This window comes from Sinohyriopsis cumingii, chromosome 1, assembly GCF_028554795.1.
Source record: "Sinohyriopsis cumingii isolate HCF-2022 chromosome 1, ASM2855479v2, whole genome shotgun sequence".
Classification (NCBI taxonomy): domain Eukaryota; kingdom Metazoa; phylum Mollusca; class Bivalvia; order Unionida; family Unionidae; genus Sinohyriopsis; species Sinohyriopsis cumingii.
The window spans coordinates 143795050-143817067 of record NC_142961.1 but is presented as its reverse complement, the minus strand read 5'-3'; the positions used below and the strand labels follow the sequence as shown (position 1 = coordinate 143817067).

Below are 22018 nucleotides of genomic sequence, written 5' to 3'. Positions count from 1 at the left end.
GTGTTATTAGACGCAATCAGTTGACTAGTAAATAATGTCTGCTTTATTAGCTGGAAATTTAAAGGGTATGAAATTGTACATGCGTTCAGCTTTAATTTTTTTTATATAAAAGTGACTTGTGATCATTGCAGGCCTACTGCACTTAGTTCTCAGGTTTTACATGGGTATGATGTTTGTTTATGCACTCGTTATTAATTTCCTATATTTTAAAAAAAAAATATTTTACCGTTATGGGAAAGCTAGTTCACAAGCGCAAGTCATTCTCTGCACTTTGTGCAATGATTAGTATAGTAGTTTTCACACGTTTCTTTCTATATTCACAAAATCTGAAGTAAAAGTTATATGCATGCTGAAAGCATGTGTTGATTGGTAATTATTCTTGTACTCATTCAAACGAATAGGCCTACAAGCGTTAATTTTTGGAAATTTGCAGAGGATAAATGTACACGGAAACACATATGAGAAAACTTTACTAGTATGAAATTTGTACTGACACCATTCATAGACCCTGGAACGTAATGAACCATACACATGCTTTGTCTTTCTTAACCTAATTTTGCTGTTAATTTTTCCCATTGAATTCAGACACATAATGATGTGTGAAAAATTTATTGAATAGTTTACATATGTATACAATTTTTACAATGGAATTACATATTTTATGGATTAATTTCAAGCCCCAACGGTACAATATCAGAAGTAAATGGTGTTGATACTCTGTTCATGCTGTGTATTAAACGTTGAATTCAGACACAATGATCTGGGAAAAAGTATTGAATATTGTAAGTCTGTGTGCCATTTTTCAGTGGAATTACATGCATTATAGATGAACTGAATGCCACGACGGTACGATAGCAAATGGTGTTGATACCCTATTCATCATATACATTTGGCATGAATGCAGTGAATACTTTAAAACCCCGCATTAACGCAACCCCGATATTAACGCGATCCAATTTTGAGGACCCTATTTATTGCGTTATAGCGGGGTTCCACTGTATAGTGAATTCAGACAAGAACATCTTGGACTATATTGTGATTAATTGGAAGACTTGACCGTTCCAGTGGCCTAAGAGTGGTTAAAGCATCTGCCTCAGATGCGGGAGGTTGCATGTTCAAACCCCCGATCAAGTCTTACCAAAGATTTATAAAAATGGTACTAACAGCAGCCTCACTTGACACTCAGCATTAAGAGGTTAGTGTTGGGATTGGTCAGCCTTGTGCCAGGATAAGGTGGCTGGGTGGGACATGTCTACAGCATGATGCCTCAATGCTAGACATCACTATAAACTGCCACACTGCAGACATCAAAGTATGTTTAAAAAAATCAATCTCTCTTTTACCAGATAGTGGACAGATGACCAGCTGGATGGGATAAAGAGTGCCTATTATATCACCATTAAAAACCCATAGACTAAGCCTTCATTAAGACATTAATTCTAAGTGGATCAGTTTGATATTGTTGACAAACTTGGTACAAAATAATGGATGAATCTCATTTCCATTCTAGTTTATGTTGACAAAGCTGATACTAGATTTTATGAAACAATAAAGGTTGAATTCACCTATCTAGATGAAGTTATTATTTTCTGAGTGGATCAGAATTGGCAAGGCATGTTGTAATGTTTTGTATCAAGTCTTTCTTAACCATGTATAATGTAGAGAATTGGCTTTATTTAAAATGTTATGGATATGTGTGAAGCTGATAAAGTAACGGAGGTAAATAACGGAATGAATTTGGGTGTGTGGAGTTATTCTTTTGTGGTTTTTATCACCACAATATAAACAGGATGTTTAAGTCAGTGGTTTTCAATTTCTGCAGATTTTGCCTTGAAACAGTGAGTATCCTGAATACCAGTGTCTTTAAAAACTGAGTTATTTACAGAATTTGGCATTGTCAGTATGTCGTGCAATACTTTGTTGCCATCCATTAGTCTCGAGAGAGACGATGGAAGTGTGCTCATGAGAGATGTCCTGGTTGGTGGTTGTGCAGCATCTGCTGTGGCTATGTAGTCCAACACAGGAGTGGCAGTACTTGCTGCACTTGAAGGTTGCATATGGTGTTGGTTGGAGCTGCTTCTTCTTTCTCTGTGATCTTTTTCCATCAGCTAGCAAGCATAGCTTGTCCTCGCCGGCTTTGAGACCAGTGATCAGAGCATGTCGCCAGCTTGATCTGTCTAGAGCGAGCTCTTCCCAGGTGTTGACATCGATGTCAAGGGCTTTCATGTCATGCTTGCAGACATCCTTGAAGCGGAGATGTGGCCGTCCAATCGACCTTTTGCCAGAGGCAAGTTTCAAATAAAGAATGTCTTTGGGGATCTGTCCGTCATCCATCCGACGTACATGGCCCAGCCATCTGATGCGACATTGGTGGAGGAGTGTGACCATGCTGGGAATCTCGTTGTTTGTTACTCGATCGCTCCAGGTGATCCCGAGAATGCGTCAGAGGCATCACTTGTGAAAGGCACTTAGTCTTTTCTCTTGTGAGGTGTACAGAGTCCAGGTTTCACTTGTGTACATGAGAGTGCTTAGCACACAGTGATCTTAGTGTTCAGGGTCAGCATGCTGTTGTTCCACACTCTCTGCGACATCCTGGAGAGAGTTGTTGATGCCTTTCTGATCCGTTTGTTGAGCTCAGCATCGAGCGAGAGGTTGTTGTTGATGGTAGAGCTGAGGTACATGAACTGACTGACTACCTCAGGTTCGTAGTTGTTGATGATGATGCTTAGGGGGTCTGCATCCTGAACCATCACATTTGTTTTCTTTAGGCTTATGGTCAACGCAAACTCATCGCATGCTTTAGTAAAGTGGGCCATCAGGCGCTGTAGCTCAGCTTCTGTGGGGGTGGCTAGAGCAGCATCGTCTGCGAAGAGCATGTCACTGATGGTGACTTCGTGCACTTTGCTCTTTGCCTTCAGTCGTGCCAGGTTGAACAGTCTGCCATGTGATCGCGTGTGCAGGTAGATCCCTTCTATGGACGTCCCAAAGGCGTGCTTGAGCAGGACTGGAGCGTGGGGGCAAGGACTCAGCCCTGTTTCACTCCACTGCGGATGTCAAAGGGGTCGGATGTTGAGCCATCATACTGTACTGTGCCTTTCATGTCATCGTGGAAGGACTGGATCATGCTTAGAAGCTTTGGATGGCATCATCTAACACTGATTGTCTGCTCACAACAAATTATCAATATCACGTATGCACTCATCCTAATCACAGCAGCCAACCAGCCAATGATGCCTTGTGTGCTGTTTCAAAGGTGATGTGTGCTGTGTTAAGACATTAGAAACACTGAATGAAAATACTGACTGCCTTCTAAAAATACTGACAGACATTGCTTAAAATTCTGCCAAGAAAATGTATGGATAAACAGGTCTGAAGTCAACACACTGACAATTATTTGTAGGTGTTTTACAAGTTTTTGTTGAAGCCATCAGCCTCAATACAGGAGATAATATAATAATACTATTTTAATAAAGTTTGGGGGAGGTAAGCAGATTTTTACTTCTATCCAAAGCCCGCTAAAGATGTCTTTTGGTTAAAGCTGTACCGATTAATCGGCCATACTCATAATCGGGCTGATTATTTGAATAGTCGGTATAATCAGTATCAGCAGAAATAATCGGTGCCGATGTCAACAAATTTCCAAAATATAAATTTACTCATAACATTCATCTTGACATGGCTTGAATTTTAAATCAGAACTAAATAGTGGAAATTAAGGAATAAACATTTGATTTGGGGGGTTAACTGAAAGTAAATACTTTTTAACTCGCTTGCTGTGAACTAACACTGATTGTCTGCTCACAACAAATTATCAATACCATGCATGCACTCATCCCAATCACAGCAGCCAACCAGCCAGTGAGGCCTCGTGTTGCTGTTGAACTTCCAGCATACACATTACAGGGATGGTCCTGGCTTTTAAAAAGTTGTCGCCAAAAAAACACCAATCTCAATATTTTGTTGCCACTTTTCAAAAAAATGTCACCAGAATAAGTAGTGAATATTTTTCCAAGACTATTAATGTAATAGGCACTGAAAATTGAAAAAGATAGGATAGTTATTACTTTATTGACAACAAGCAATACAACCATAATATTACAAAATAAATCATTACATGACTGTTTTGCACTACTTTCATGGTCTTTGCATTGCGCATCACCGTTAGTGCATAGGTCTAACTGTTGTCACCTGAAATAAACGCATTATCAAATGTTAAATATCTACTTTCCTGGGGCCTCGAGTGGCCGAGTGGTCTAAAGCGCTCTCCGTTACGGATCACTGCCATCTCACCTCTGTCTGCATGAGTTCGAGTCTCGGATTTGGCTAATGTGGGTATGTGAGAAAGCTTGCCAGTAGCTTCTCGTGGGTCGGTGGTTCTTTCCAGGGTTATTCCGGGTTCTTCCTTCACCATTAATACTGGCCGCCATGTATAGCCTATCGTGTGCTGAAAAATGGTGTTATACCCTATAACAACAACAACATGTAAAATCTACTTTCCTACAGTCTCTCTTTTTTTAACAGAAACATCAGGTATTAAGCAAATCTATATTATGTATATTATTTTCCAAATAATGGTTTTGTAAGAAACTTTATTTAGATAATGACATTTTATTACTAAAACCCTATGATTGTACTTTGCAATGTAAGATAAGTGACATATAATGCGGCCGTCAATTTCACGCATTCAGGAATTAAATGCCCCCCTCCCCTTTTATGGCTAGCTTCACAAAGTACATCTCTGTCAACCAGGAGTTCAGAAATGTATTTTTGCCGCGTTTTACATGCTTTGTTTGTTAGTGAAGTGCTTCCTAAATCCCAGGAATGATCACTGAATGCTGTAGATTTTTTCTCGACAAGCAAATTATGATCTCCATTCCCACCAATGAAACTTACACAAGTCAACTTGACCTGGCATTACTGTACCATATATATCTATAAGCATTGATTACCATCATTATTTGAAAACGCATTCATTTGCGTATAAGTGACAATCTTTTTGCCAGCACAGGTTACAAAAGTATTATTACTGTGTGGTGAATAAACACAACTGGCAGCAACTGGTAAACTCCTTTTAACTTACCAACAGGACATCAAAGACAAAGGATATTTTTATTAGCAAACCGACCTTGGAATCCGACTTTGGATGCTCTGAAGCCAGTTTTTTCTTTTTAAAGGATATCAGTACAAAGTTATTTTATTGCAAAGCAAGCTGACCTAGGAAGCCGACTATGGATTCTTTTAAGTGTTGATTTTTTTTGCTGAATATACAAAGACGGACGAATTATGTAAGCTAATTGTGGTTCCTTTTCACCTGTATTTATGGTAATTTTGAAATTAAATTGAAACAATGTAATGATTTTTAACGTGACACAACATAGTGCTTCTTGCATGGACGTCGATAACCCAGCGTCACCCAGAAAATTTGGAGAAAATAAAATCATTTGATGAATTCATGAAGGCCAGAAGAGAAGCAGATGATTTTGCCGACAATATGATCATTAACTTTGGATGAGATTCTAGTGTACTTTGATCACATTGCTGGACAGACTGATGACAAGATGGGGGGGTCAGAAGTGTGAGAATTAGACTGGTGCAGATTTGAAAAAATCAGACTTTAGTCCTTGCAGTTTCTGCTTCAGATGATGTGTTGCCTCTAACAATTTTTCACGGTATGAGAAAGCTAAAAAAAATATAGTCATGCACCAAAAGAATGTATCGTATGTGTACAGAAGAAGGGTTGTGTTGAAGAGATGCTACTGCAGTGGATTAAAGTTTTATTGCAAGTACAGTTTTATATTTTTCAGTTATTTAAAAAGTGTCCCACAACTTATGACTCAAAACAAACGATGTGTCCGAGAACATACGGTGCAAAAAAAATTACTTTTAAAATTAATTTATGGTGTTCCAACTTATATGGTAAATACAGTCTATAATTTAAACAGGTATTACATCCTTTAGTACCTGAGTATTTGACCAATCAGTGAGGGTTTTACATAAAGAAGTATATAAGTACAATTTATGACATGGCTGACAGTTTATGGTGCTCTTCTAAAAATGCTTGCTGGCCTTCATTCTTGGGATAACATAAATAGGATAGTATGCAATCCAAAAAAACCTCAAATCTCAAAGTATCTTTTTACAGGATCTACCTGAGCATTTTGAAGACAACATGGGAACCTGGATGACTAATTTTCTGACACTACTAAATGTGGATAATAAACTCCTGCAAACAGAGGTACGTAATAGGAAATTCTGGATCCATGCTTAGATATTACATGCCACTTTTATGTGCATCTCTTTCAGAACAGATCAGTTGATTAGATAACTATAGATAATGACTCAACCTAAAGCGCCAAAGTTAACATTCTTATTGTGTTTTTTTGTTGTTGCTGAAAAATTACTACTATGCCTTCATGGTTAAAAGCCCACACAAAAACAATGCAGATTTAGCCATAATTGACTCTTGCAAAAGCTTGCATGTAAGGTTGGTGTTTATCGTTGTCTGTCACTAAATTCCTGTATCTCCCTGAGCTACATGGTCATATAAAAACCTTATACATGTGCTTATTTTTTTAAAAAATCGAGCTTTGACTGATATTATTAAATGGGTTTATAAATTTCATTTGAAAAGAGTGGTATTTGTCACATGATGAAAAATTACTGATTTTTGTTTGTGTGTTAATATGGTGATATGTAAGTGACACTTTTCCAACACCGCCAACAACAGTGAATGTGATGGCATCAGTAATGTTCAAATTTATGCAAGTCATATATCAGAGTGGTTCATGCGTATGAATGCAGGTTAGACATTGGGTTCTTTATTTAGGCATGTTACCCAATCATAATGCATTAGGAGTTCATCCACTTCCTCTAAATAGAATTCATCTACGCAAAAATTATCCCTTTGTTTATGAGTAAATACCTTGTTTATATATTATTGATGTACGAGGAAGTATGCATATATTTTGCAAGAGTTTTCTCATATTACTGAATTTTCAAGTGATGATTTTTGTGGTTATTATTATTATTATTATTATTATTATTGTCTGATAGGATGAGGAAGAAGCTGGCTTGCTGGAGCAGGTCAAATCTCAGATCAGTGATAATGTAACTCTGTATGCACAGAAATATGATGAGGAGTTTTCACCTCATCTGCCTGCCTTTGTCACTGCTATTTGGAATCTCTTAGTTACCACTGGCCAGGAAGTAAAATATGATATGGTAGGTAGCTGTCTAATTTTATCTGTTAGACTAAAAGTAATCATATAATAGTGTCAAATTACTCAGTGTTAGGTTAAAGTTTCATAAGCATACTTGTGGCTCATAGAGTGAGGTTATCCTGGTTTCCATTATGTGAGGTAACTGGGACAATTACATTCTAGCAACACAATTTTAGTTTATATATTTAATTTTTAATGATTTTTTTAACTTGCTATTTGCATGTTCTTGTACAGACCCCCCCTCCTAAATTTATATATGGCAAAACTTGAGGTTGTCTTGACATACCTGGTGTATCCCATAATATTTGTTGCCTGAGAGGCTGTGGATAGTCTCAATGAAGCAAATGCAAAACAAATACAAGTAATGTATTGAGGTAATTTCCATGTTTGTTTTATGAACATTTTTGATAACAAGAAAAACGTGAAGTGTCTTTGATTTTTGTAAGCAGGTGATTTCAGTCACATGATATATCTATTTTATCATCTGTAAATGTGGTGAAGTTTTACTTATAGAGGTAGATAAGTAACGATGGATGACTGATGTTAACCAGGTATCACGCTTGTATAATGAAAGCATTACAAAAGACTGCAGATATGATGAATCTTGTGAACAAAGATTAGATAAATAAAACAGAAAGTGAACCTTCTGATGAAAAACAACATCACACCCAGAGGAAATTGCTTGAAAACTGAAACTTTGCAAAGACTGATGGCTATAATGGCGGGGTATACAATTGTAGACTTTGACTTGCTGTTACAGTATAGTCAGAGGCATCAAAGAGGAGAACCATGAAGTAAAGAAGGTTATTTGGCTTTTCATGCAAATAACTTTAAGTAGGCTGTGTAAATTGCGTCTCATTTTATAATGAGATTGACCTGATATGATCACGTCAGTAGCCCACATTTTCAGATGAAAGTACAGGTGTGTGTCATATATGTTAATTCCCTATTTAAATATTACTTGTTTGATATTTGAATGAGCTTTTTGAAATTTTTCTCATTTTTATTTTTGCTTGTGGCAGTTGGTTGATGTTTTTTGTCCAGTACATGTTAAAGTGGCAGGAATAATCTGAAGAAACATGACATTTCATTTTCATCTTCCTCAGCTTGTGAGCAATGCCATTCAGTTTCTGGCTTCTGTGGCAGAGAGACCAGGATACAAGGGTCTATTTGAAGATCCATCCACCCTGGCCAGCATCTGTGAAAAAGTCATCATACCAAACATGCAGTTCCGATGTAAGCTCTTGTTTTGAAATGGAGATAGATGATATTTTTTTTTTCCTATGTTAATACCGGATATATTTCATTGGTACCAAAAATGTGATATTTTAATGAGTCACAAAGCCACGAGTATAAAAGGTATCAGGCTGATCATATATATGTGTGTCTATGTGTGTGTGACTAATGAAAGTGGTGGGTTTGGGTTTTCCTAATCTGTTGCAGCAAATACGTTTTTGTCATTTTGTAAACTATTTGATCCTATCTGAAAATAATGCACGTCCAGTTCAGCAATGCATCAAAGTGAGTTTATCATTGTTGTCAAAGTAAGGGGAAATAACTTCAGAAAGCTGCAAACGGCATCTAGTCAGATTTCTTCGTCAATGATTAATTTCCATGTCTGTAATATAATGTAGTTTTTATATGCTTGTTCTAGCTCACAAAGTAATCTTTTTTTATTGTTTGAGCAGGTACAAATTTTGTAGCCACACACAATCAAGCATTGCATGGCATGATGGGAATTTTTATATTTTCATGTGAAAATATAAGGCTGTATTTTTCACATGTGAAAATATAAGGATTTTTCAGCCAATAAGTTTTATTGTAAAATTTAACAACTACAGCAGGATTGTGGAGTTGGTTTAGTCTTCTTTGTTGCTAAAAGCAGCAGTTAATTAGGCATGTATTCATATCTGAAGCACAATTCATTTTACTCATATTAATCTATTGTTATAAATCTGTGGTCTTAAGCTTTAGAACAGAAAAGAGCGAAAACCTGCAGGATGAGTAAAATTCAACAAATAATTTATTTCTGTTGAATACAAAGTGAAAATTTAAAAAGAACTTACTGTGAACTAAATCCCAAATAGTCCTAACTGGTCTTTCACAAATCCAAATTTTAGAGTGTTCTGAATTAATTCCAGTGGTGTTCAGAATGAATTCCAATTTTGAATGTACTGCAGTACTAATAGCCTGGAATAGTGTGATGTGCTAACAATCTTGATATATGACAGTGATATAAACCAAAATGTCGCTAAATGAATTTACAATTGTGATTTAGTCTGAAAGTCAAATGGTACTTTGTAATTTCAGTGAATACTTTAAATAACTCATCTCAGATTAAAAACTGGAGAGAACAGAAAGACTGATTCCACTTCAGATGTTAAGATAGAAACGAATATTTCTAATATAAACAACTCTGTCATACCAATCTAATTCACAATAAGAGGACCAGGATGAGGGTCGTCTTAATGGAAATTTCCATCAAACTGTAAATAAAATTCATTTCTGGAATCGTCTAAAGTCAGAATTAAGGTTACAACTCACCATGTAAACATGTTTACCTACACAGAGAGTCTAAGAGACTTCACACTCAGTTCGGGCTATAATTATTTTGTGTATGCAAGTCTAGTGCTTACATAAACTCCTAATATATGTGTAAGTCCTTTTGAACTGGTACATATTGGTGAGTTTCAATTCCAAGGCATTCATAGCATCCAGGTGCCAACTTCAGTGTTTTTACTTGTACATGTGGTCTTTGGGCCTTTTTCCCTGCAGGTAATCGCCTCAAAGTGGATATTGTTGCACCTACTTTGTATGTATCTATAATGGTGCCTCAGTTAGCTTTTAATTGCACATATTTTGTGTTTAATGTAGACACTAGTGTACATTTCTGTATTGCTAAGAACGTCATGCTTCAATGATTTTCCTGTAAATGCTGTCGTGGACCTTCTCAACAGGTAGCATTGTAATTGAGATATTCTGCTATCACTTTTTTCCAGGTAACCATCATTTAGTATAGCTTTTTGTCCATGCTGTATTCGAACATCATGTGCAGACCCACAGAAACAGTTTGATATGTTTTGCTCTATTTGTCTTACAGATTAGAACTAGGGGCAAAGTGCAAAAATGCACCGCTCAGGATGAAGACATCTTCAGTCTGCTGACCTCTCCACAGTGTGAGAATGTCACAAGGGAGGTAAATCAATTCTTACCCTTCGGCCACAAAGTGCCTGATACTGTCATGCTCATGATCAGACATGCCATAACCCTTCTAAAACTAATGATCCCAATGATATCCTCATATGGATGGCCTATTTCCATTGCGACCAACTTAGGCCATATACTTGGGATCATGAAGGGCAAAAACATCAATATTACAGGCTCAATCACTAATAGCCTGGCTTTCAGTACATTGAACCTGACTTTTACAGACATGCAGGGACCAGTCTAACCCGCATACCACATTGAGACACTCATTCAGCATGATGCCAAGAATAGTTCCTCACAGATGTTGCTTCTCAATTTCTACTCTTCCACTAAAAGTGATTCTTTATTCAGTGATCGTCTCAAAGCCACAGTTTCTAATTCAGGGCATTCTATGAGTTTAGTGAGCAGCAATTTTTGTAATTTCTTTGCCAGCTAAGTCTCATGCATAACAGAACTTAGCCTCACCTCATGCAACCAGAAGTTGTTGTTTGTTCTCAAGTGATGTCATCATGTCTAGACTCTCTGATGTCATAGGAAGATTCAGCCTTCCAAATCTCCCTTGATGATGTTTTCTGCTTTTGATCCCCAGAGTCTGGCCTCCTCCTTCTCCTTAAGCAATCAGGACCAGAGCTCCAGCATCTCTGGATTTTATGACCAAACGGAAGAGCCCAACTTCAGTTACTTCTGCAGTCTCGGAGAGATGTTCAGACTTTCTGACCTGCCTTCATGATCAGTTCATCGGTGGTTCTACATACATCAGTATTTCATTTGGAAACTCGAGCAGTCAGCAGTGATATCGCTGCTTTGGGAATGACAAAGCCACACTCCACATGTATGGATTGGATGGCCTTTGATGACACTCCCCAGTCAGTTGCACTATATTGTTGCTGTGGCTTCAGTCTTGAACTTTGTCTCTATGGCTGTCTTCCAACACGTGCAACATAGCTTCTCGCCTCCTACAACAAATACAACAGGGCATGCATGGGAATTGGTCTCAAGAATGGCCAGAATATTGAACAGAGCCACTGAACACATTTTGGCCAATGCTGTATCCACAATTACAAATTTATAATTGGCAGAACGCAACTGTTCTTTCTGCCTGCACTTCCTGAAGGACCACCATAAAGCCAAGCTAAAAGCATAGCCTTTATTCTAACCGTCCTTTTGATGGTTAGATTGAAGAAGTCTGTAAGCAAGCCGCCAAGGAGATCATTTTCCCTCCCCTGCAACGACATTGTCGATAGAGGGATAGTACGGGAAATCAACAAAAGGGCTCATGGACTAAATATAGAACACAAACCTCTGAAAACTGTTCTATTGAAACTCCACCCAGCAATGCCCACAGTTCTTGCAAGCCAAAGCGGATAAAGCATGAAGAGGGTCCTATCGTTTGTCCCAACATTTCTTCTGGGTTTTATTCCAGACTTGTCTTGGTACCCAAGGCAACAGCACTCTCCCTCTGATCATTGACCTAAGCGCACTCAATTCATTCATGCCCCTTGGTTCTCAATGGAAACACCATGGTGCATTTTGGAATGCTGTCCAAGAGGGCGACTTCACCATTAGTGTGGACTTGAAAGATATATCTTTATGTCCCTATTCACAAGGCTTCCAGGAAGTTCTTGTGATTCACCTACAACATTGTATACCACTTCCGTGCACTTTTTTGGGACTTAGCATCATCACCTGGGTCTTCACTCATATGATGAATCAAGTAATGTTGCATGTCTGGACCATTTCTGCAGCGGCAACATCAATTTACCTGGACAAAATTCTGCAGAAACATCAGGTTTGTTATATCTAAACATGACATGATTACCCTTGTTACACTGCTTACCAACCTGGGCTTCTTGTTAACAAGGAAAAATCTGACCTAGTACCATCTCAACAATTTATTTACCTAGGCATGGAGTTTAATACTGGCATAATTGTTCATCTACTTCAGAATGGGGTTTTGAAAATCCAAACCATGTTGACTTCTTTACTTTCGTGGAAAATTCTGTCTGCAGGGGAATTCCTGTGAATGCTTGGCTTGCTGAATGCAGCAGTGGACCTCATTCGTCTAGGTCGCCTTTTTATGTGCACATTGCAAATAATTCCTCTGTCCCAGTGGAGTCCAAAAGTTTGCCCACTGGACCAACCTCTCCCCATCTGCACACATCTGAGGCACCATGCGTGGAATTGGAGCATCCAGCTTGGCTCATGGCAGGTATAACTATGCAAGTACACCTTCCCGAGCTTACAGTCTGTACCGAGGCATCCTTGGTCTCTTGAGTAATGCCATGTGGATATCAATCTTCTGAAGATGAAGTCTGTTGTGAAAGCATTTCACTGGTGGAAGGAATGTTTAAATAGCAATGGGGTTCTCATTCTGTCCGACAACTCTACAGTAGTAATTTTCCTCAAATGACAAGAAGCAATCACGTTCCCAGACCTTTGCTTAATGGTATGAACTTTCTATGATAGTATTGTCAACAACAAATTCACATACACATTCGCCATATCCCAGGATGCCTAAACGTACTGGCTGTTTCTTTGTCTCAGAACAAGCAATTAATACAGATGGAATGCTCTCTCCATTCCCTTGGTCTTTACTCAGATATGTACTGGATGAAACCGACCATTGGTGGAACTGTTTGTGAAAAGATTGATTACCAAACTCCCAATCATTTTCTCCCCAGCTCGGTTAGTTGATTCTCTATCACTAAATGGGAACAACCTGGATGTATATGCCTACCCTCAAACACATCTGATTCCAATTGTGCTACATAAAGCAAGAGAACCAGCATGTGGCCTCGGCGTCATTATATCACTCAGATGGAAGAAGTCATGGATCAATGACCTCATTAATCTTGCATCGGAACTCCTTGGAAAATTCAGATATTCATGCATCTACTCAAACAAGCAGTTGTTTCAACTCTGCTCAGAGCTACTGAACCTGCATGTCTGGATCATATTAAATAGGCCCTCAGAATTAAACAGTTCTCACAACCAGTCATGGAGAGAATTGCTCAGGCACAAAAGGCCCTCAACTCTGAAGCATACGAAGGCAAATGGCACATTTTTCCACAATGGTGTGCAAATGAACATAACCAGCCTCTCCAGGCATCTAAATTGCAGATAGCTAATTTCCTCCTCTGGCTTTTAGAAGAGAAAACTAGCACCAAGTACGATAAAAGGTTACCACTCCACAGTCACAGTCACAGACACCTTTTGTCATCATGGAAGAGAGGATATCAGACAACTTTGATTGTACACAGCCAAAACATTAATCCTATACCCAAGTGGAACCTATATTGGGTATTAACCTGGCTGAACAAGACACCTTTTGAATCAATTTCAGGGGCATCTCTGGCACACTTTTTATACAAGACTTGCTTCCTCATGGATTTTTCAGTGCAGGCAGAATTAGCGAAATACATGCCCTTTTCAGCAGACCCAAATTACATGCAGTTCTGACAAGGTGGGTCAGTCTTACTTATGACAGCACCCTCATTCATTGCCAAGAACTTGCTTTCTTCTATAGGTAACCAGACTTTTGTCATGAGACTTCTGTCTAGTCTGGACACGTCAGCTGAAGGCCACCTACAAGATCCAGTTTGGGGTTTAAGTGGTACCTTAATAAAACATAGCCGGTTCGTTGAGGGAAAGAAGGATATTTATTCACTCGGCATATAGAGAAATAACCCCAGCTCACATGAACTTGTTATGCATTTTGGCTTATGAGCATAGCATTAGTCTGGAAGTGTTGGCTAACCAACATCATTCAGGTTGTGGGATGGAGATTGGAGTCCAAATTCTTTTGCTTTTATCTCTGAGATCTGTCTTCCCAAAGGGCCAAAACTGATCTGGCAAGACCTATATCCGCAGCTCAACAGGTCACCCTTCCAGGTCGATTGAGAGTTTCTTATGATGTGGCTTCACGACTTCACCTGGATTTGCGGGGATGGGTGGATGGGACTTTTCTCTATTCAAAACCGTGCCCCAACAGATGGAGTCTCATACAGTTGAGTTATCTAGAGCTATCTCACATACCTTAGGGGACTGGCAATGGTATCATCCAGGGTCAGTACCTCCCTCCACCTCTTACCTATTCTCCTAAGGTGTTTTGATTGGGGAACATATTTAAAGAAGAAACAAATTTTTTCCGGGTAAAGTATGTTTTTTTAAGAATACTTACCCAATCATAATATACACCCTCTCAACCACCAAGCAGTTACGGATGTAAAAAAAGAGAGTGCCTTCCACTCCTGGACCAGTAGTAAGTGAGAGATTCTTAGACTTTGCTGCCAATTCTTATACCTAAGGAGAGACCACTCTGCCCAATTGTTGACAGACAACTTTTAGCTAAAACATAAGTATCTCCCTTTGGCTAAAATTAGAATCTGGGAGGGCTGAATTTGTAAGGTACTAGTAGTTCTCCTAAGGTATTATATATGGGTAAGTATTCTCGAAGAAACATATTTTACAATTAGGTATTTTGGTGTCAAATCCCTTCAGTATAAAGCTTGACTTGGTCAAAGCCATTTAGCATTTTTGCTTTCTGTCAAATCCATTCCTTAGAAATCTTTGCTTTCGGTCAAATCCATTCCTTAGAAATCTTTGCTTTCTGTCAAATCCATTCCTTAGAAATCTTTGCTTTCTGTCAAATCCATTCCTTAGAAATCTTTGCTTTCTGTCAAATCCATTCCTTAGAAATCTTTGCTTTCTGTCAAATCCATTCCTTAGAAATCTTTGCTTTCTGTCAAATCCATTCCTTAGAAATCTTTGCTTCCTCTCAAATCCATTCAGCAGAAATCTTTTCTTTCTGTCAAATCCATTTAGTAGAAATATTTGCTTCATGGTGTGTCTTTGGGCAGTGCACATTACACCTTGGTACTAAATAACCTACTTGTGTTGCTGTACCATAAAGCACCACACCGAATCAAACCAAACAGATTTCTGCAAAATCCAAATCTGTGGGATAAAAGTTTTGAACAAAAGTTTTCTCTGTGGATACAGGTTGGAAGAACAGTGTTCAGCACCAATAAGGTTGTTTGCTACACATAATATAGTTTCTCTGTGTGAAAAAACAGAATGTAGATAATCAGAGACCAGTCAAATAGATTAAATAGCTTAAAAAGCATTGCAGAGGTGAAGAGAAAAAGAAAATGCTGATAATTTGTGAGGAAGACAAATGTTTATAGTTTGGGTTAAAAATATGATGGAGGAATTCAAGGTAATGGACTTGGATGAATGGATATACCTTTTATTCTCATTGGACCTTAGTTGATAATGACTATGTGCAGGTATGTAATACGAAAATGCAGTATAGTTTTAACGAGCATGGTATCCATTGAACATAAGCTGCCTTTGATTTTGAAAACTTGATGTCCTTTTAAGCTTGAATTTGTGTTGTCACCTCAGGTTGTGTTGGTGTATAATGAATAAAGAAACAGAATACAATTCATGCATTCAGCAAGAAGAAATCAAATTTCAGGACTATTGCATTATTGCCTTCAATGATTATTTAACTGTAGTTTTAGTACATCTGTACTTATCAGTTCTTTTTCTTTTTGTATTTATACCTTAGGTTTGGTACGTTTGTTTGGAATGGGCTGATGGCAAGTCATGCTTCAAGTTAAATCTTGATATGTATTTTTGTATCAACAGATTGATTTGTATATTTGTTTTGACAGCTGCGGATGAAGAGCTATTTGAAGATAACCCAGAGGAATATATAAGAAGAGATATCGAAGGGTCTGGTATGTATCTATATTTAAATGCGATGTCACAGAAGTGAAAAGAATGGCATTGGTTTGCATGTGTAAAATTATGTAAATGAAAGAGATCATATTCATCTTTGCCCGATGCCCACCAGAGTACTTAAATATTCCTGAAGGAAAAAGAAAAACACAAAGTGGATAGCTGGACTATTTTCACTTTTAGTTGATATAAAAAAGTTTACCAGTTATCAAGCCTTTTAATGGGAGGTAGCATACTTGTTTTTGCCAACCTTTGTTCTTTAAGTTGTAGAAGAAAAAAGAAACACCAAAAAATGATTGCATATAATGAAGTGAATTCATTTACTTTTATGGGTATCTGTTTCATTGTTTTATTGTTACATAGATCAGAGAAGGGTAATGTTTACATTGAAGGTTCATTATTGATTGGGTTTATTTAATTTCAGATGTTGATACCAGAAGAAGGGCAGCCTGTGATCTGGTTCAGGCACTTTGTAAGTCTTTTGAAGGTCCTGTCATACAAAATTTCTCCCAGTATGTTCAGGCATTACTACAGGTAAGAAGATTATATTCCTACATTTTTTAAGCTTGAGCAAATAAGTTTGTGCATTTAGCTCAGTTACTCTAGACACCATTTTATATTGAGTCATGAAATTGGATGGGTGTCCTACATTTTTAAGCTTCAGCAATTATGTTTGTGCAGTTAGTTCATATTCTCTGATGCCATTGAGCATACATTCATGACATTTGATGGGTGTAATACCTTTTTAAGCTATGGTGATTACAATAATTTTGTGCTTTTAGCTCATTTGTAAAGTTGTGAATGTTGATAGTATATTCATATTGGTGGGCACTTACTACTAATCTCTCTCGAAACTAGGGTAAGGAAACCTACTTCTAACACTAGAAATAATGTTGACTTTTTGTATTTACTCTGACAACATTTTTTTGTACAGTCATGAAACTTGATTGGTGTATGTATCTTGGAGGGTGCTTTTAACCAAGGTAAAAGTGTATCATGGTGGCCAACTTTTCATTCACCATTAGTTAAGTGTCGGTGTTAAGAGGACCAAAAAACAAGACTTTCATCTAGCAGCAGTAAATATCAATTCCTAAGTTTTTTTTTATGAAACTTGAAGTACAGGATATTTTGCTTACATAACCAAGTATATATGACAAATAAATACATAATGCCAAAGTTGGTAGTGTAAAGTAGATCTTCATTTTGTCTGCAATTTTGAGTATTTGTACAGTTGAAACTGAAATGGTTGATACACTGCTTTATTTTTTTTTTTTTTAAAGTGATGATGCTAATCATGTCTCATGAACTTTGTATTTTTTTACAGGAATACGCAGGAGATCCAGTAGGCAAGTGGAAGAGTAAAGACTCCGCAATCTATCTAATTACCTCCCTTGCAGCCAAAGCTCAAACACAAAAGGTTGTACATGGGAATTCTGTAACTATTAAGCTATTATTCTGGATTCATTCATATTTTAGTGTGCAATAGTCCCGTCCCCTGGGTAGAATCAAGATTTTTGTTTTAATTTCAAAGACAGAATTATTGCAGATGTTCCTAAACAATTACAAACTAATATGAAATATTTGTTTGCTTAAGTTTTGTGCCGAAAGTCATACCTATCTGTAATTTGTCATGAACAGTAATGCTGGCAATATTTGTGAAATTGATTTAACTTTAAATAACTTTTTTGTTTCATTAAATATGTAATCTTCTATGATGTCGGCACAATCTTCACAATCTGGTCTTTTCATTATTATATTGGTACTTAATTTCCCTATCTTTCTTTGCTTCCACCAACTATTGAATACAAGCTTCATTGTATTTTCTGTAATAAACAAACATAATGATTATAAACAGTGAGACTAAAAACTTAGAAAAGGAATTTTTCTTTACACTTACTGTATGTTACATTGATGTTCATATTTTGTAATTAATTTACTAATTAGCTCCAAGATAATTCGTGACAAGTTTCTTTGTTGTTGTTTTATTGGATTTCACAGTCATAGAAGAATTCATTCGAGAAAAGGTCATTTGTTATTGATAGTTTTTACTGCATTTTGAGTTCCTTAACATTTTCTTGGCCGTTCAGTTTTGTTCTGGTAGACAGTCTTGAATGAGATTGTTAACAACACCCCCTACAAAACCCCCAAAATAAAACAAACCTAGGATCTGCCAGAGATACAGGTCTCCATTTGAAAGCACAAAGGGTAAAGTCGGTAGAATTTGTTTTGATTATTACTCACACAGTTTTAATGTACAACTTGATACTGATCTTGGTAGAAGACAGTTTATGGTCAAGATCACCATGGAAACTCAACATTGCGATCACTTTGGCATCTTTGTGTTTATATGTCAGTATGCACATCCATCCACACCCTAGGTTAGTTTCAGTGTTAAAGTGTTTTAAGCACATTTTTTAAACTAATTAAAATACAGGCTGAGCAAAAAGGGGATCTCTTTCAAGGTTAGAAGTAGACCCCAAAAACTTAGAAAAACCTAAAAGTTCATTTTTTGTTAGGCTACCCTAGCAGTCGTGAAAGCATGCAAATTCTTAGTAATTGTAGTTATTTATGTTTTAACTATTTATTGAATTTTCACTTTATTTTCATTTTATTTAGAAACATACTCAATGCATACTTTCTCAGATTTTTAAGAAATGTTATGCTTATCATGGAGCAAATCTTGAACCTAAAAAAAATTGAAAACCTTTTTAAAACTTTGAAAAGATCCGAAAATTTTAAAATTTATTTCACTTCTTACTTTGCTTGTTGTGGTTTATCATTCAGTTTTTGAAAAGTACTAATGTTGCTCAAGAAAATGAATGATTTTCTTAGTATGATTCAGTTTTATGAGAGCGATAATATTTCAGAGTGCCAGTGGATCAGAAGTTTTGTTCGAGTACTCTTTTTCAAGTTGTTGATGCTGTAAAATGCTTCTTATGCTGGTACTAATTAAATGATTAGTGATGCAAGGCATTTGACTAATTGGTATTTAAGTTATTGAAATTGTACTTGATTATAATCTCATTGTTAAATAAATTTCAACATAGTATAACACCATGTTAAATAATTTTCAGTATGGTATAACGCAGACCAGTGGGCTAGTGAATATATCAGATTTTTTCAGCGGTCACATTCTTCCAGATATACGGAGTGCAGATGGTGAGTTGAAATAGATACATAGGAATGTACATGAAAAAGTGTTAAAGATGTAATAATTGGGCATTTGCTTGAGGTTAGCATATATCTCACCTAGTGATAAGGCAGAGTGAGTTTATGGTATAGCCCTGTGTCCATTATGCATTATTCATCTTATGTTGTGCATCCAGCATTGTGAAGTCCATATTTCTAATCCAATTTCAATCAGATATGGAATCGAGGTTTTTATCGTTAAAATTTTAGACAAGTTCATTAGTGAGTGAGATCCATTCACATTAATGGGATAATTTAATGATCTAATTAGTTAACAATTTTACCACTTTGGAGGCCATTTTTGGGGGGATCAGGTTTTGATCAGACTCAGAATATTTGCTAATATCATTAAGATAAGACCGATGCTTACTACTGAGGTAGATAAGACCAGTGCTTACTTGCAAGGTGATCCTGAATTTGAATGGATGAGTTTGTTACCACTCTCAAGGTCATATTTCTGATTTGATTTTGATCAAACTGTGAATATGTAATTATACCATCTAGATCTCCATGGTTTTTATGTATATTGATGAGGTAATTTTGCAGTAGAGATTGATTGAGCTTCTTGCCTCTATGGAGTGTGTCTGTTTGATCCAATTTTGATAAAACTTGGAATATTCATTAAGATGTCGGATGAGTTTAGTAATGAGAGTAATGAGTGACACCCACTCGTACTAATGCAGTGACCTTTTCATCTGAACTTGTTACCCTCTGGAGGCGATACAGTGGTTGCTTAAAAGGCCATCCCTTCTGCAACAGGAAAGTTGCCTTGTAATAGGGATGGCATTTTGAGAGGGGAAAAACACTGATATGAGTAATAATTATATATATAAAATATGACTTTCATGCTGTTTCTATGGCGACCAGTTATGCCGACTTGAGCTGAACAATGCTGAGCTTTTCAGCTGTGTGCTTTTGTCATCTTGATAATTATTGGTGGTAATAACTTCATTAAGGATATTCATTGGTGGTATTAATTTGATAAATGTCAATTATTGGTGGTAATAACTTCATTAAGGATATTTATTGGTGGTATTAATTTGATAAATGTCAATTATTTGTGGTAAAGTGACAAAATATGACATCAAAGGAACACAGAGAATGATCATAATACTTGCCTGTTTGTGTCAGTTAACATCAGGTACTTTATTGTCATGTTGGGACAAATGTCAATGTGTTGAATTTAGAAATCCGAAAATGTTCACGAGGTTTCCATGTGTAAACCCCCAATATTAGTCCCCTTGTAAGGGGTAAATTGGATATTTCCATTATGTAAACCCCCAATATTATTCCCCTTGTAAGGGGTAAATTGGATATTTTTTTGCACTGTTATGCTTGCTGCTGGATGTATTAGATGGGTGGCCATCCTACACTGGTACTTTTGAACACGGTCTCATTCGTGACAAGAAATTCCGGTCAAAATAAAATAGGTAGCCACTGGTATGTGTGTGCTTTTGAGGGATTCCATTTAAAAGGGGGACTTGGATTGGTTTGATAATAAATGAGATCCACTTGCATTAATGATATAATCTTGTATTTGATTGGCTGACCTAGTTATGACTCCGCAGACTAGATTTCAAATGTGATTTTACTCAGATTTGGATTATATCCTTACATCATTGAGAATTTCGAATGTAACAAGCAAGAACCATGCATATGAATGAGTTGAACTTACAACTGGTTGGCTGAGCATTTTACCATTGTGAAAGTCATATTTCTGATCCAGTTGTGATCAGACTTGAAATTTGGGCTTGCATCATCAGGCTCTTTCAAGAAGAGCCACATATATTAAAGATCTGTTTGCAGGGTCCATAGGGGACCTTGAAAAGCCTTGAAAAATGACTTGTTCCCTCAGGGCCTTGAAAACACCTTGAAAATTCAAAATATTGTCTTGGTACCTTGAAAAGCCTTGATTTTCGTGAAACCAAAAGGAATTAATAAATAGTTTTCGTTTTACAGAATTAAATAAAAAGAAAAGGGGGAGAAAAAAACAATCTCTCACTATGTTTGTGCCGGAATGGAAATTTTTCCACAACTGGCCACTGCACAGTTGTACATTTTGAACTTGCCTGGATGTAGCAGTGATTTAAATTTGAATCATTCGCTTTGACATGGATGGCTGCCAATTCCAACTTTGGTGGCTAGATGAAGAAAAATATAAAGTTTGGATTATGAGATCTTTCTCAGAGAGCTTTGCAAAATGCAAATTATGCCAGAAGGATATTAATTTGCATTCAATGGGAGAGAGTGCTCCTCGGTCACATGCAGCTAAAAAACAAAACAAACAAGCTCTTGTAATGGCGCATAATACAGGCAAGACAAGAAGCCTTCAGCATGAAATAATTTTTTGATGAAATTGGTATGTCCATGAATATAGATTCAAGTTTAAAATAGAAGCTGTATAGTCTTAATTTTGGAATGAGTGGAAATAGGACAGACGATAATTGCAGTGAACACGATAAGTCTGAAGATGTAGAATACAGCTTAGCTGAGAGAAATATTAATATGACATAGTTTAAAATATCCATATGCTGTTTTAAATAATCGATAATATAAAAAACAAATATCTTTACATTTTTTGTTTATGGGGATGAGTGAAGAAGAAAGGAAGGTACAAAAAGACATTCAGTCAATGATAGCTGCTGCTGCTGACTATG

The 22018-nt window shown here is 36.9% G+C and overlaps 1 protein-coding gene across 3 annotated transcripts in view; it reads left to right on the top strand.

Moving 5' to 3' along the window:
• LOC149808066 (exportin-2-like) overlaps nt 1–22018 on the top strand; it is a 78109-nt gene that overhangs the window by 21704 nt on the left and 34387 nt on the right. For all 3 annotated transcript variants that reach the window (XM_089973248.1, XM_089973257.1, XM_089973251.1), the window contains 7 exons: nt 6143–6235; nt 7054–7221; nt 8327–8456; nt 16106–16171; nt 16597–16706; nt 17497–17589; nt 19247–19331. In XM_089973248.1, the coding sequence (XP_089829374.1) occupies nt 6143–6235; nt 7054–7221; nt 8327–8456; nt 16106–16171; nt 16597–16706; nt 17497–17589; nt 19247–19331 (745 nt within the window). The remainder of the gene's footprint in view (nt 1–6142; nt 6236–7053; nt 7222–8326; nt 8457–16105; nt 16172–16596; nt 16707–17496; nt 17590–19246; nt 19332–22018) is intronic.